Source organism: Ursus maritimus, unplaced genomic scaffold (genome assembly GCF_017311325.1).
Source record: "Ursus maritimus isolate PB19 unplaced genomic scaffold, ASM1731132v1 scaffold_21, whole genome shotgun sequence".
Taxonomy (NCBI): domain Eukaryota; kingdom Metazoa; phylum Chordata; class Mammalia; order Carnivora; family Ursidae; genus Ursus; species Ursus maritimus.
In genome coordinates this window covers 10,789,651-10,805,479 of record NW_024424564.1, presented here as the reverse complement: position 1 = coordinate 10,805,479, position 15,829 = coordinate 10,789,651, and the positions used below count along the sequence as shown (strand labels likewise).

Below are 15,829 nucleotides of genomic sequence, written 5' to 3'. Positions count from 1 at the left end.
AAATATGTATCAACAAATAAAGTCAAATACATTTATCCTAAGGTTCATAGTAAATGTATTGTGTTACCTGTTAACAACACAAGCTACCTTTTTTATCAGAAAACAAAATTTTTACCATTAGTACTCAATTGAAGCAACTGTTCTCCATTATCATGAGAGTTAACCATATCTTCAAACATTTTATGTAAGAATTAAGGGGAGAAACATCAAACCAAAAAATAGCAACTCCTAAGCAGATTTCTAAGTGCTCTGTATTGCTCATGGAATGTGAGTTGCCTTGGTTCTTCAAACTGCAAGTTCTCTAGGACCTAAACACAAAACTATACCTTGCTCAGTACGTGAGGAATGCGCGAGCACCACAAATGAATGGGAGATTCGTGGGCACTTGGCTGTTCCAGGACCAAGCTCATTCCACATGCGCAGAATCTAACTTGTTATTCTAAACAGAATTGGTAGCCTTTTTATCTCTTATAAAGTCTGGTAATAACTTTTGAATATCTGGATCATTTTTATTTAAATAAACAGTAATTTATTATACACTTGAAAGTATGTATTAATATTACAGAAGTGATTTTGGTTTGCTACAAAACATATATAGAACTCGATTTACCTTCAAGCCTTATTTTTCAATCAGACATCCTGAGTCCTAACTTTTCTAAGATACCCATTTTCAAAGGGACATGAACCAAAATCTGAACTGGTTCACGAGCCTTAATGTAAATTCCTTAAGGAAATAATGTTTTTAAAATCAGAAATTTTATCAAACTTAAAATCACTTAGAGACAAGTAAAACAATCTCCAAACCAAATCTAAACCAACCCTGAATTTAATACAGAGCACGTTCAGGGTACATATTTTGCAGCAAAGTGCTCAGAAGTGAACTTTGTAGTGAGGGTTTAGTATGACTCAATCTCCACTAACCAAGTTAAGTGTCCAAGGGGAGAAACCACCATGCAATTCCAACTATGCGCAGACCAGAGCCCCAGATCCCCCACAGGCCATCTTCCCTCCTATCCCTTACCCTCTTAGACTGGGGGCAGACTCCTCGGGTTCCCAGTTCAGGTAGAATTCCTTTTATGGAGGAAACAACATGGTAAAGGTTTACAAGACAGAGAAAAGACGACAGAATGCGGGAGTAAAATTTTAACGAGAAGGCAGGAACCCCGAGTTCATACCCACCCCACATTCGGTTTCCTTACCTGTTAAAGGAAGGCCACTGCTTGACTGACTCTGTGGCTATCGAAAGCCGTAGTTGAAGATGCCATGTTTTTGATGTCCTTTTTGGTACTCGCCCCAGCAGAAAAAGGATCATTAACACTAGGTGTTAAATAATTTGAAGGCAGCATGATAAACCTTATTAAAGACCAGGTCTTTTGTCTCAGATACAAACAGAATTGACCTGATTACTGAAACACCGGCTAGCTGCAATGAGCATTTAGTAAGAGCTAAGGAACCTCCTGAACTAACAGCTTTTTCTATGTATCTAAATTATGATAAATGAACATGAATGAATCTAAATGGAAAGGAGTATTTTAGAGAAATGGTAAGTCCCCACCACAGATTAAGTGTCCGTTTGATTTTGGTGCTTAATTATCACATTCAGAGCAGAAATATTAAAAGCCTCTTAGTATTTTGGAAGTCTAAGAAATCACTGTTGTGTTTTGTTCCGCAAGCGAATTTGCATTTGTAATGTTTTTTAAGCTGCTCTAAGAAGTTACCTCTAGCTTTAGAAAGTAAAACTATCTGATACTGGATTGGAAATGCCTTTTCCTAGGAAATCCAGAAAAAATGAGCACAGCATATTGTCTCATTGCAACAGGGGAAACTGCTTATTAAGAAGTTTGCTTTTTATTCTACAGTGACGATACAGTTGTCTATTTTACGACATCCCTTATATCTTCCTCATGACTTTACAGGGGGGAAGGGGAGAGAAAATGATTGAAGAGCCAAAAAACAACAACAACAACAAACCACCTCACAACACCGAAAATAGAAGTTTAGGGAAAGAGTTTAACTTCATTAGAGACTTTACGTTCTATCACTAACAAGCAGATACTCAACTGGCCACAAAACAACGTATCCTACTTTGGCACGTGAACTACTCCGCAGCCTTTTCTAGATGTTTCACAGCTGATTTATAAGTTTTCTCAGTGACTTTCTTCTATAAGTAAGAACTTGCACAAATTGTCTAAGACGAAGTTTATGGGGTAGGGGCCATCACTACCTCTGAATTTAGTAAATTTAGAATAATCCTGATTTTTTGAAGATTTTATTTGAGAGAGAGAGTGCACATGAGTGGGGCAGGGTGGGGGGTGTAGACAGAGGGAGAGGGAGAAGCAGACTCCCGCTAAGCAGGGAGCCTGATGTGGGGCTCAATCCCAAGACCCCCAGATCATGACCTGAGCTAAAGGCAGACGCTTAACTGACTGAGCCAGCCCAGGTGCCCGTCCTGATTCTTAATAAAGAATATTCGTGTAAGCAATGAATATGGTTTCCTTCCATTACCATTGCCTTAAAAACAAATATGCAAATGTAACGAAGTCCACATACAAGACAGAACTGATTACCACCAAATAAAGCCTGGACAAGACCAAATGTAATGATCTTTTTATGAGGCAATAATATTGCAACAACTCTTCAAAACCCAGTCACTCCAGGACAGTTAAGATATATACCCATCCTGCTGTGTATGTTATATTCTAAATCACTGTACCATGGGGCAGATGATGGGTGAAAAATGTGCCTTCTGATTAAAAAAAAAAAATTGCAAACTTCAGAATGCACAGTAATGTAGTGAAGGCTCTGAGAAATCATGCAGGAAAGAAATGGATTTTCCAAACATACTAAGCCAGAGAACCATTTCTTTAAATAGTTAAGCCTAGTACCAACCCTCTGAACTTAAATTCCTTGATTACCAAACATATTTTGGGAAATGCTGGTATAGGGAGAAGTCTTTTGTTCCAAGTAATAAATTTTGTTGATTTCAAAGTGCTTTTGAAACAGAGTGTAGTTATAAGCAAAGATTTGCCTTCTGTAGGAATTGGAAAATTAATAGCCTCTAACCCTCATCACTGTAACCCAATGTCAAATTTCTAGCCAAGGACAGACTCAAGTTTGCCCTCTAAAACACGTATATAACAGTTTAAATGAGACATGGCTGAGTACAAAATGGCTAATTTAGAGGGGCGCCTCAGTCGTTAAGCGTCTGCCTTCGGCTCAGGGCGTGATCCCGGCGTTCTGGGATCGAGCCCTGCGTCGGGCTCCTCCGCTGGGAGCCTGCTTCTTCCTCTCCCACTCCCCCTGCTTGTGTTCCCTCTCTCGCTGGCTGTCTCTCTAATAAATAAATAAAAACTTAAAAAAAAAATGGCTAATTTAGAGGTACCAATTTCTAAAAAACGACGACTATCTCAACTCAGTAAATGGGAAAAGGTTTTCTATCTTCAAAAGAGAATTCATTATATATAGTAACCCCCTTGGCAGAAGCTCCCTGGGACATTTTAGCTAGACTTCAATATTTGCAGTTCCTTAGAGGGTCCATTACTCCCCAAAAAGCAAGGTATAGTTTTAAAATGGACTAAATTCTAAAACATTAGAATAGGGAAAAGAAGTAAGATAAGTGATTAGTCCATTTTTTGGATGGCAGAATTATGTGCTTTTATTTTTCCGACTTCATTTTTGAAAGTTTCTATTATGCAGAAATTTTCTATTTCTATTTTTTATAATGAGGGAAAAGCAAATGATCTAACGACTGGAACCTCAAATTTTAGAGGCACCAGTTCACACAGGTAATCGCTACACCTTCTTAACACACTCATTAAACATTTTCAGAGTTCATGCTGAAATAACACTTACTTAAGTGAACGTTCATTTAAAAATTGTCTTCCCTTATTGACCACGGACATGAAGTTCTGAAGGATGAATACTGAAGGATTTCAGGACCAAGATGGGAAGTTCGTGTTTTAACAAGCGAGAGCAGAGCTCCAGCAGGTCTTTGCTCTCTAGCCCAGCAAGCTCCGCGGGAGCGTGCTGTCCCGTAGGGGTCCACCTACCATTGAAGGATGCCCGCGAGAACTCCCGGAGCAGCGCTTCCACCTGGTGATCAGAACAGTGTTTGACTAAAGAGATTTGGTCTTCTCACTTGCCTCTTGAAAAAGAACAAGATAAACGTGAGAAAAGGTGGAAAAACTTAACAGAGGGATGTTTTAAGCAAAGCTTTACCAATTCTGTTACAGTTCTGATACCGTATCAACTTCTGAAAACCATGGTTTTGTTCGAATGTTTCTCTTTTGCCTTTGAGGTAATTTATTGCAATTATTGCAGACTTTTTTCCTGGATATTTTTTAAAACTGTCTTTTCGTCTTCTAAATTTGAGAAAACTACATAGCTGTTTTCCTTGGCAATCATCCTTTACCGAATGCTTACTGTGCACACAACGCATTACACAGGCATCTGCTGGGGGCGGGGGAGGTACAAACGGATGTCACGACCTGCTTTTGGAGAGAAGATACAAAGCAACATATCAATAAATTTAAGTGTGAACAAAGTACCTCAGAGTTGAGACAGTACAGAAGGAAAAAAAGGGCTAATTCAAGGCTGATTCAGCTGGGTTTTGGAGTGCTAATAGTCAGAAAAGTATTAAAAGCTAACATTTATAATTCTTTACTACCTGCCAGGCCCTACCGTAGGCTCTATAGATTTGGCTCTAATTCTAAGGTCACAGAGCAAGTACCAGATCTATTGGAATTTAGCCCTTCCCACTCCGTTAGAATAAAAATAACTCATGAGAGAGGATGCAAATGAACTTTGTTGCAGCAAAAGTGTTTAAGAGTATGGTGGTGAAAAGAAAAGTAGCTGTTTCGTTAGAGGAGCCTAAAAGTCTAAAATGAACACCCAGAACATTTGCGATAATATTCAACGAGAAATAGAATTATTCAAGTTTTTTTTCTTGTATTTAAATCAGGGAACCAACATGAAGCTATCTGTAAATTATCAATAAATGAACCAAAAATGGGAGAGACCAAAGGCAGGGAGGTCAATTCAGGTAGGTTTCACTGACTTGGAAGAAGGCCTAATAGCAGGGTGTGACCTGGAAAGGTGTGGACCAAAATTAACACATAAATGTACTGAAATTTAAATGAGAAATGTTCAAATGGAATTCATCTAACATGACAGTAACAAAAATGGGGAAAAAAAGGCAAATTTTGCAATTTGGAATGTGAAAGATATTACTGTAATAAGTTGACTTTAAGTTATTAGCAGGACATCTAAATAGTTATATTTTGACAGCAGGTCTGTGGGACTGAAACAGGATAAGAGGAAAATGTCTATCAATTTTTTTTTTTTTTAAGATTTGAGAGAGAGAGAGAGCACAAGGGTGGGGGAGGGAGAGGGAGAAGCAGAAGCAGACTCCTCGCTGAGCAGGGAACCCCATACAGGGCTCACTCCCAGGAGGCCAGGATCATGACCTGCGCCGAAGGCAGCGGCCAAACCGACTGAGCCACTAGGTGCTCCAATGTCCGTAATTTTTAAAAACACGAATCTCTAAAGAAGAGCTTTAAAAGAGAACAATAAAAATTTATATGTTTTAGGATCATCTGTCTCCTAAAAATAATCAATTATGGTCTACTTATCCAAAATATTATTCTACTTATCCAAAATATTATTCTAACAATTTTAACACATCATTTCAAACGTATTACCTATTACTGAACATGCGGGGAGTCTCCCGTCTGCTTGCACTGGAGACTCCTCTTGTTCTATGCTCTGCTTTTTATTACTTCCTGTTAACAGTCTACTTTATAACCGAACATACTCACAACACTTCTGAGCACCCTACGTGCTACTGCTTTCATATATTTATCTTTTTAAAGCAGTACTTGTAAGTGTCAGGAATTCCCTACTATATATAAGTGAAAACTGGCTCTGTATGATAGACAATATGGCCACAAACTTTTAAACAGTATTTTTTTAAGCTGAAGAAACACTTTTCTGTAAAGATGAAATCAAACCCCAGTACGAAGTCCAAACAGCGAGCAAGCGCAACTATGAACTTGTGCTCACCATGCCACGGCAACTCGCACTTGCCGCCTTTGACAGAGGTCTACACACTCACGCTAATCAGTACCTTTAAAACCTTCATTAAAAATGAAGGTGAACAAAATGATGCCAACAGCTAACCCTGGTCTGACTTCGAAGCCCACAGACTCCTGCTCTGAAGTCAATTTCAAGATAGGTCCCAATGCTTTGAGACCGTCAATAAACTCTTATTGATCACCTACATATGGTGTCACAATCAAACACAGGTTCTTGGCCCCGTGGAATTTAGCTTCAGAGAGGATGCAGAGAAACTACAGAAAATTACAACAGGGCTTTTCATGCTGACAAGAAGCAGGGTGGTTAGTTCTAGCTCCCCGCCCTGCCCCAGCTACATCCCTTCCAGAACATTCACTATTACTTGTTGAGAAACGACTTAAGCCAACTTGCCATATGATAATATAAGTTAATGGGAGGGGAAAACAGCATTTCATGGCCCTACTAAGCTTTGTAACATCATTCTCTCAAGTTGAGTCTTACTCGATGCCTTGGAGGCTGCCGACTGCGTCGAGCTGTCCATTACTATGCGTACTGCCACCGTGGGCAGTCTTGGCCTTCCCAAAAACAGAAGCACATTCAGACTCGTACCTTTGATTACCCAAGTAGATGATATTCAAGTATAATTTCCATTTTAAAACCCATTACCAAAAAAAATTTATAAGATCCAATAATCACATTCTTGAAACAATTCTTAATCATTTAATATTTTATTTATAAATCAATAAATAATATACGTATACTAAACCTAAAAATTTAGACAATTTAATGCATAAGCATGGTGAATGAAACTATCTGCAGATTTGAATGTTTTGTAAGTAACATAATCACTGCATACCATAACCTGAATGTACATAACTTATATTTAAATGTTATATTTTTTAAAATCAGGTACTTCTCTAAATTTTAAGGAATGGAAATCATTTAAAATATGAGGAGTAAGGGTTAAGGATGAGCTATATGTCCAATTTTAATTACATTAAAGCCCAAATATAAAATATAAACAAAACTGAAATTTTTCTAAAAGAAGTATTTACTATTGTCTCTCCCAAAGTAGGTAAATTACACTAGAGAAGAAATCTACATGTACAGATAATTTCTTCCTTTGATACATGTAAAAAAATAGTTTTACGTTGTCTAAATTTTTAGGGTTATATAGTTAGAAATGTAGAACTCACTTGCATAGCCACGTCCACTAGGGGAAATAAGTTAGCACAATCATTTGAATTGGCTGTCTACATACTGGGCAGGGCTTATTCCTTTTCTTGAGCTTCTTTGCACACGTAAAGCACGCCATAAGATGTCCTGTTCTGCCATGAACAATGCAACCGTTTTTAGGTCGACCCTGGCAAATCACACAAGGTTCAATGGCATTCAGGGGAAAACTAGATTCCACAACCTCTTCTTTGTCTTGTGTTTCCTCCCTCTCAAACTCTTTGACATCTTCTTGGCTGCTGTAAATGATGCTGTTAGAAGTTGATGGCTGAGAATAATCCTCACTTTCTTGGGATTGGGAGGCTTGTGTGATTTTATCATCATTTTCCTCAGCACATGATTCTCTGGAATCATTCACTGCAGTTTTTTTACAATCAGGGACATCAAAGCCCTCTTCTACTTGTGTTGAGTTTTCTAGTTTGGCTTTCTCAGGTATTTTCCCTTTATCTTCAGGAAGCCAGTTCTCACGAAGGGCCCAACATCTGTTGCAATGAGGTGGAAGAGGAGGATTCATTTCATTGCACGAAGTACACTTCCAATAGTCCTTCAATGAAAAAGACAGAGTTAGTTTCTGTAACCCTTTAACCACTAGTCACAGCCAACACCAGCAACTGCAATATGTCTGACGTAAAATCTATCACACAGTTCAATTTTCAGCATTTCATGTTTTATATAAAACATGTGACATCTAACCATCTTTCCTCAAGCATGAGATTAAAAAGTACATGAAGTACATAATTTTTTCAGCCAAACCATGCTAAAGAATCCTAAACAAAAAAATTTATTCACTGTGATCTTAACCATGTCCCAATAAAGTTATCTGTTTAAGGACACAGATACAATTGGTTCATTTAGCTGAAGCAAGTGTGATGTAGTCTTTTATTCTGAAACGAGGCCTGTACTCACTTCACTCCCTTAAAGGCTTAACCCTGGATACCGTGCCCAATGTCCACCCACTCAACCTAGATGAAGCTACTGCCCAGCGCGCCGCTGACTGGGACTGCCTCCGCAGTGCTCTGCAGCCTGGGCTCAACTGAGTGCTCCCTAACTTCATCCACAAAGAAAACACTAAAACATTCTTCTCGGCAATCACTGCCAGCTAAAACCTGTCATCCTTGTCATTATCCAAAATGTATGCCCCTTACTTATCTATACTTTCTTGTGTCCTCATCTCTGTAAGTGCTTACTGCTTCTCCCATACCTCAACTTACTTCCCAAGCCTTTCCACCGTCACGCCATGTGGGTAAGAAACCCCCTTACCATCCCCAGGCTCTTTAATGAACACATCCTATCCCCCTATCGTAACTGAAGCATGGTTCTTGCCTGAGGACAATGTCCATGTAAAACTTGCCATGAATAACCATTTTTAATTTGCCTCACAAATGACCTAAGAAAGTAGCAGTAAGGATGGAGATGACTTCATTCTCTCACATTAGTTCTTCCAAGTTCTCAAAGTAGGATGCTACCCAACTGATAAAAACCAAAGACAGAAGTTTTATAATATGGGAAAGAAAGTGCTTCAAAGAGCCCGATAAATTGCAGGATCTATGTCAACTAGTTACTTGAATTATTTTCTAATACAGCAAAAATTTTTTTCAAAAATTTTACAATTTCATCTTTTTTGCATTTGGATAACTTTTCAACTCAGCAAAGAAAAATGAGATTTCCCATTCAAATATAGTTAAAGGCAATATTAAGAACAAAAATTAAAGCATTAATATTCAGTTAAAAAAACACAAACATGAAATATAAGTGTGCTAAGTCCTGAATTCTTTTATTATTATTTTCTTTTTTTTAGAGGGAGAGAGAGGCTCCACGGTGGGCGTAGGGTCAACGCAGGGATCCACCTTGACAGCCCTGAGATCATGACCTAAGTCGAAATCAAGAGCTGGACACTTACCTGAGCCACCCAGGCGCCCCTTAGTCCTGAATTTTTTTTTTTAAAGATTTTGTTTATTTATTTGAGAAAGAGAACATACGTGCATGTGTGAGCAGGGGTGAGGCGAAGAGGAGCACAGGGAGAGGGACAAGCAGACTCCCCCCTGAGCACCAAGCCCGATGCGGGACTCAATCTCACAACCCTGAGATCATGACCTGAGCCAAAATCAAGAGTCGTCAGGACACTCAACTGACTGAGGCACCCAGGCGGCCCTAGTCCTGAATTCTTAAACGGCAAATCCTACCTACCACATTCTCTAGTACAAATCAACAAGACTGGCAAAACGTTGGTAACGGTTAAAGCCGGGTGATAAATATACTAGAGATATATAATACTACTCTCTATGCTGCACGTACTTGAAATTTTCGATAAAAAATTTTCAAAGTTCCGGGGCGTCTGGGTGGCTCAGTCGGTTAAGTGTCTGCCTTCGGCTCTGGTCATGATCCTAGGGTTCTGGGATCGAGCCCCACATCGGGCTCCCTGCTCAGTGGGGAGCCTGCTTCTCCCTCTCCCTCCATCTGCCACTCCCCCTACTTCTGCCCTCTCAAATACATAAAACCTTTAAAAAAATTTTTGTTCAAAGTTCAAATACACACACACACCCACACACCCTAAAAAATTCAGTAACAGGGGCGCCTGGGTGGCTCAGTCAGTTAAGGGTCTGCCTTCAGCTCAGTCATGATCCCAGGGTCCTGTGATCAAGTCCCACATCAGGCTCCTTGCTCAGTGGAGAGCCTGCTTCTCCCTCTCCCTCTGCCGCTCCCCCTGCTTCTGCTCGCTGTCAAATAAATAAAATCTTAAAAAAAACATTCAGTTACATTCCGACACAACAAATAAAAGAACAAAAATGCTTTAACACTTTCTAAAAAGATTTTAATTTTATAGAAATTACCTCATGTCAGGAAGCAGACTATGCGTATTTTTCTAACCTTAACCTCTATGTTTTCTTAATTCCTTAAAAAAGGACATGTATACTTACAGCTAAGGAAATTTCAGGATCTTCTTCAAATGAATCGGTATCACTCTCCCCTGCCTGATACACAGTTACTCGATATACCTAATAAAACAAATCCATTAGCATCAATTCATCACCTTTTTTTCTTAACCAGGAAAAGTGGTAAGTCCTAAACAAAAAGCATGTACTACTATAAATGAGAAATTCTGAGACAGAGGTCAAATGGAATAAGTGAGTTAAAGGGGGAAAAGTGGACGACCATGAAATCCTGACCCACTATGGTTAAAAGGCATCAGACGGGATGTTCAAAATAAGTAAGGCAAAAAATTCAGTATAAACATTTTTATTTTTATAAATATGGAGATATTAACTGTGAAACAGCCAACGATGTTGAAGGTCATCTCCAGGGACTTTAACCGTATGCACGCTTTACTTTTATAAAAAGTAAATTAATATTAAAAGAGGGGAATTTTTTTAAATTTATTTTTTTAAGTAAACTCTACCTCCCAATGTGGGGCTCGAACTCCTGGCCCCAGGATCAAGAGCGGCATGCTCCACCTACTGAGCCAGCTAGGCATGCCAAAGAGGGGGACTGTTTTAAAATAAGACTATTATAAGAATGTTCATTAAGAAGTATTGACTTTTTGACATTTATAGTTACAAGAATATAAACCAGACAACAAGGAACTACAAAAGCCTCAAGTCCACAAAACCATATGCTAGTTTGAACAAATCAAAAGTCAAAGATTAAGTGAAATCAGAATACATTATTATTTCAATTATCAATGAATACAGAAAATACTGAAGAACTTTAGACTGTAATTAGAGAGAAAAAACTACCTCATCATCTTCATCTGAGAGTTCTTGCCCTTCTTCACTAAGACTGTAATCTTCTGAATCGAGAGACTCAACTTCAAATTCTACACTGAATTGATCTGAAACTGAATCCTGATCCAACCAGTCACCTGAATGCTCACTTACACCAGCATCAAGATCCTAAAATCAGGGGGAGAAAAAAAAAGTTAAAGTACGTTACCTACTGGCCCCTGTAACGGCTTCCAGCTCACCCCTGCTGTCCTACTTCCTTAGGTCTCGCCTGCACAATGTCACGAGAGTAAGATTCTGGGTTACTGCTACATAAAGGAAAAAGGCTAAATTCCCTGGACATTCAAGGTTCACCCAGGACCACATTAACATTTTTATCTTCTCTCCAACTAAACACTCCCCCCCACCCCCCAAATATGAGCAACCAGCCAGTTCTACATTTTTTTCCTCAACCAAACATGGCGCTTCAACTTCCACATTTAGCTCTCTCACTGGAATAACCTCACAGTTTTTAAGTCCCACTCATCCTTTTTTGCTAAAGCTTTTGTCAATACCACAACTAAAAGAGTACTTCCCCTTTTAAGTCTTTACTTACATACTGAATATATTTTATATATAAATATATAACAGTTACATATTTTTACACATAAATTATGCATAATCTTGCATGCATAAGTCTTAGAGATCTGAGTTATACACACTTTGAGTTAAAAACATGTCTTAATCTCTATATCTTCCCATTGATAGAATGCTAGTAGCTACAACCCACACAGTAATTTTTTTTTAAACATTTATCTGAGAGAGTGTGATGGAGACAGAGAGAGAGAGAGAGAAGGAGCAGGGGGGAGAGGCAAGAGGGAGAGGAAGAAGCAGACTCCCCGCTGAGCAGGGAGCCTAAGCCAAAGGCAGACGCTTAACGGACTGAACGACTCAGGAGCCCCATGAGATTTTTTAATGAACTCTGAGAATAATTTCTTTGAAACAGCTTTCAGACATAATTTTTTTTTAAAGATTTTATTTATTTATTCATTCGACAGAGATAGAGACAGCCAGCGAGAGAGGGAACACAAGCAGGGGGAGTGGGAGAGGAAGAAGCAGGCTCCTAGCAGAGGAGCCTGATGTGGGGCTCGATCCCAGAACGCGGGGATCACGCGCTGAGCCGAAGGCAGACGCTTAACGACTGCGCCACCCAGGCGCCCCTCAGACATAATTTTTTAAAATTTATTTTAAAAATTCTGTATCAGCTCATGTGGTTCCTCATTTTATAGTGTAAGAACCCTAATAAGACCATTAATCCCATAATATTTGCTATCAGTGGCTAACAAGAGGAACATATACAAAGCCAAAAGCTAGAACTAGAAGTACAGTGGTCTAAGGATCAGGATATAAACACTCTTCTAGATTTGCCACTAAGGAGCTACTTAACCTTGGACATATTAACCTGTAAAGACCACAGCTACTTCATCTATGAGAAGAGTTTGGATTAAATGATCTTTGATATTTCTATTATCTATAAAAGCAAAGTATTTTATAAACACTAAGATCAAAAGACTTTTTTTATAGCGATGTTAGGAAAGAAGTAGTAAGGGGCGCCTGGGTGGCTCAGTCGTCAAGCGTCTGCCTTCGGCTCAGGGCGTGATCCAGAGTCCTGGGATCGAGTCCCACACCGGGCTCCTAGAATACAATCTCTAATAAAGTAACCTAAGAAACTGGATACATCAATTAACTAGCATTTAGCGCACTAAGTTTAGAATATGGGGGTAAATCACAAGGCAGGTTGAAGTCTCAGCAAGTATCCCCTACAGTCCGGGTTGGCAAAGTATGGCTTGCTGCCATCTACTTTAAGGAATCCAGTTTTACTGAGCACAGCCATTTCCTGTTGTCTACGAGTGCTTTAAGCCCGATAGCAGACTGAGTAGCTGCAACAAAGACCATACGGCCCACAAGGCCCAGAATGAGCTACTAACTGGCCCTTTAAGGAAAAGTTTGCCGACCCCTGTTCTAGAATGCTAAGAAGAAATCAAGTTAAAAGCTGTTTTTTAAAGTTTTGGCTAATGTTCAAAAAAGAATGACCCAGAAACTTCTAAAATATTGTAAAAAGCACCAGAAAGATCTTAAATTTTGAAGTCAGAAGTCCCTGGTTTTGCCTGAATGCCAACTGTGGCAATTATTAGTTATAGGAACTAAAACAAGTTATTTAAAACTCTCAAGCTTATCTTTCCCATCTGTAAATGGAATTTGAGGCTGCCGAGATATCGTATAAACTGCCTAGTATAGAGCCTAAAATATAGCCTTAGTTCCCCAATTTATTAAACCCATAAGAAAGATGGAAGGCAAATGCACTTTTCTTTAACCCCCTTCACAAACTGGCGACCACCACCACCAAATGAGGACTGTAACATTCTCATATCGGATAAGCTAAAATGAAGGAAAAAACCCTGCCCTACCAAAAGCTTTCACAACTAGAATTTTAGCCTGAAAAACAGTGGTTTTTTAACAGAATTTTTAGAAGACAATATAGGATAGAACTAACAAAAAGAAAAAATAAATACCTCTGTTACTTTGGTAACAGGGCAGTGTCCCAGGTAGAAAGCAAAAACAAGGACTTAAAGTATCATTCAACTAGAATTCTGAAACAACTGTAACAAAGACTGTAAGTTTAGCAGGGAATAGGAGTTCTATTTAAATCATTTGTAAGGAATAGCATCATCCAAACATGAAGTCTGTGTACATGTCAAGTTTTCTTTAATTGGATTTAATTTTCAGATGGCATATATTTGGCCTCAATAACCTGTATTTTTTTCCCATAGCATTTATTAAATGTCTTAATTACCTATTTCATTGTTGATGATGTGTCCCCCGCTGAGGGCAGGGACCATATCTACCTTGACTACCACTCCACCCCAGTACCAGACAGAACCTGGGACACAAAACACTGACGGACGGGTTGACTGAAGAACTTGCTGTCCATGCCACCTAGTGGCCTACAGAAGTAACCGCTCTAGTAAATTCTAACTGGACAGTCCACCCGTATCCATTAGAATCACTGCTTTGGAAGAGAAAAATGTAAACATAATGTGAGAAGTAACATTACAGAAAAAGTAAGAATAAGGTTACTATCACAACTGATTCAGTCCCTTACACCTTCTAGGAACTATAAAATGATCACTAATATCCAGAATAATGGCCATGAGATATTGCCATAACACAAAAGTTCCATTTTTAATATTTTAAAGACAAATGTTTAATGACAAAGAAAGATAATATTCCATTTGTCAGGCATTCTTGTCAGCAAAAACTTTCTCTTTTTCTTTTTTTTACACCAAACTTCTTCCAATGACATGCCTTAAGAATTTTACTCCTAATGCTTTGGGATTTTCTATCAATAATCAAAAAGTACTAAAACTCTCCCACCACCCATGCAGTAACATACCTATATTCCACAGCCTTAGTAAACAGACCTCTCCTGATATCTAGGCCTCTGTGTGGCAAATATGTGGCTTAGACTATGCTGACTTATTCGTTAGTAGCTACAAAAATAAAGACATTGTTATTCTAAATATTCAAAACAAAACTGCCTTAGAATTCTAACATATGTAACTGAACCAAATTTGCTTTTTTGTTCCCTTATTTTTTAAAAAGTAAAACAACATATCCTCAGACCACTCTATACTCCTATTTATTTGACTTTACTTCTGGTGCAGTGGCCCACGAAGATTCTCCAATATGCAGGATGACATTCACAACTATTAATACTGGTACTAATTTTACCAAACATACCCTACAACTATCTCCCACTCTTCTCTCAAACTTGGGGTTGGGAGTGGAGAAGATTTATATAGTAGTTTCAATTTAAGATTTTATTTATTTATTTGACAGAGAGAGAGAGAACGCAAGCGGGCTGAGGGGCAGAGGGAGAAGCAGGATCCCCATGGAGCAGGGAACCCAATGTGGGGCTCGATCCCAGGACCCCAGGATCATGACCTGAGCTGAAAGCAGATGCTTAACTGAGTCACCCAGGCGCCTCAAGAGTCTTGCTTTATTTAAAATGAAGAGATTACCGGATTTGATGGTGTCCCTGTTGATTCACTGCTACTGCTTCTTTCACAGCATATCTCCCTTATTACACACAGAGCAAGGCTTTCATCAAAGGACAGGGAAATACTATCAGATTTGTGGCGCTTTCTCTGCCGTTCACCAGGTAATTCATCTGAATGTTCTTCTGGATACATAAAGAAAGACAAGTCAATTAAAACCCTATACTATGATTCATTCAGCAAATGAGCTGCCTTGAGTACCTATTTGTACCAAAATCTAATTTCAATGAAATTAAAAATAGTCACAATTACTACTGTTTCAAAAGTCAACACTTCTATTGGATCTGTCCCACTGAGAGCTATGACAGAACACTGTATTTTTTCTAAGTAAGCACCATACCAAATGTGGGGCTTGAACTCAGGAACCCAAGCTCAAGAGTCACATGCTCTGTGACTGAGCCAGCCAGGCGCCCCTAGAACACTGCATTTTTAAAAAAGCTCTTCAAGCTTCTGGGTGTGTGGCTGGCTCAGCAGGAGGATCGTGTGACTCGTGATCTCGGGGTGATGAGTTGGAGCCCCACATTGGCTGCAGAGATAACTTATGTACATACGTAAATAAACTTAAAAAAAAAAAAAAGGTTTTTTAAGCTTCTTTCAGAACATCATCTCCGTTAAGTCACAACTAATTTAACCCATCTAGAGCTTTCATTAAGCAAGTAAGCTAAAATTTTTGTCAAAATCATACTTTAGGATATAAGATTTGTTTCT

At 38.9% G+C, this 15,829-nt stretch overlaps 1 protein-coding gene across 3 annotated transcripts in view; it reads right to left on the bottom strand.

Annotated features, from left to right (window-relative positions):
* Positions 1-5,644: 5,644 nt before the first annotated feature.
* Positions 5,645-15,829, bottom strand: part of MDM2 (MDM2 proto-oncogene) — a 28,527-nt gene continuing 18,342 nt past the window's right edge. For all 3 annotated transcript variants that reach the window (XM_008684272.2, XM_008684271.2, XM_008684273.2), the window contains 4 exons: positions 15,086-15,246; positions 11,040-11,195; positions 10,224-10,301; positions 5,645-7,849 (listed from right to left, as the gene is read on the bottom strand). In XM_008684272.2, coding sequence (XP_008682494.1) covers positions 7,286-7,849; positions 10,224-10,301; positions 11,040-11,195; positions 15,086-15,246 — 959 coding nt within the window. In that variant the 3' untranslated portion in view covers positions 5,645-7,285. The remainder of the gene's footprint in view (positions 7,850-10,223; positions 10,302-11,039; positions 11,196-15,085; positions 15,247-15,829) is intronic.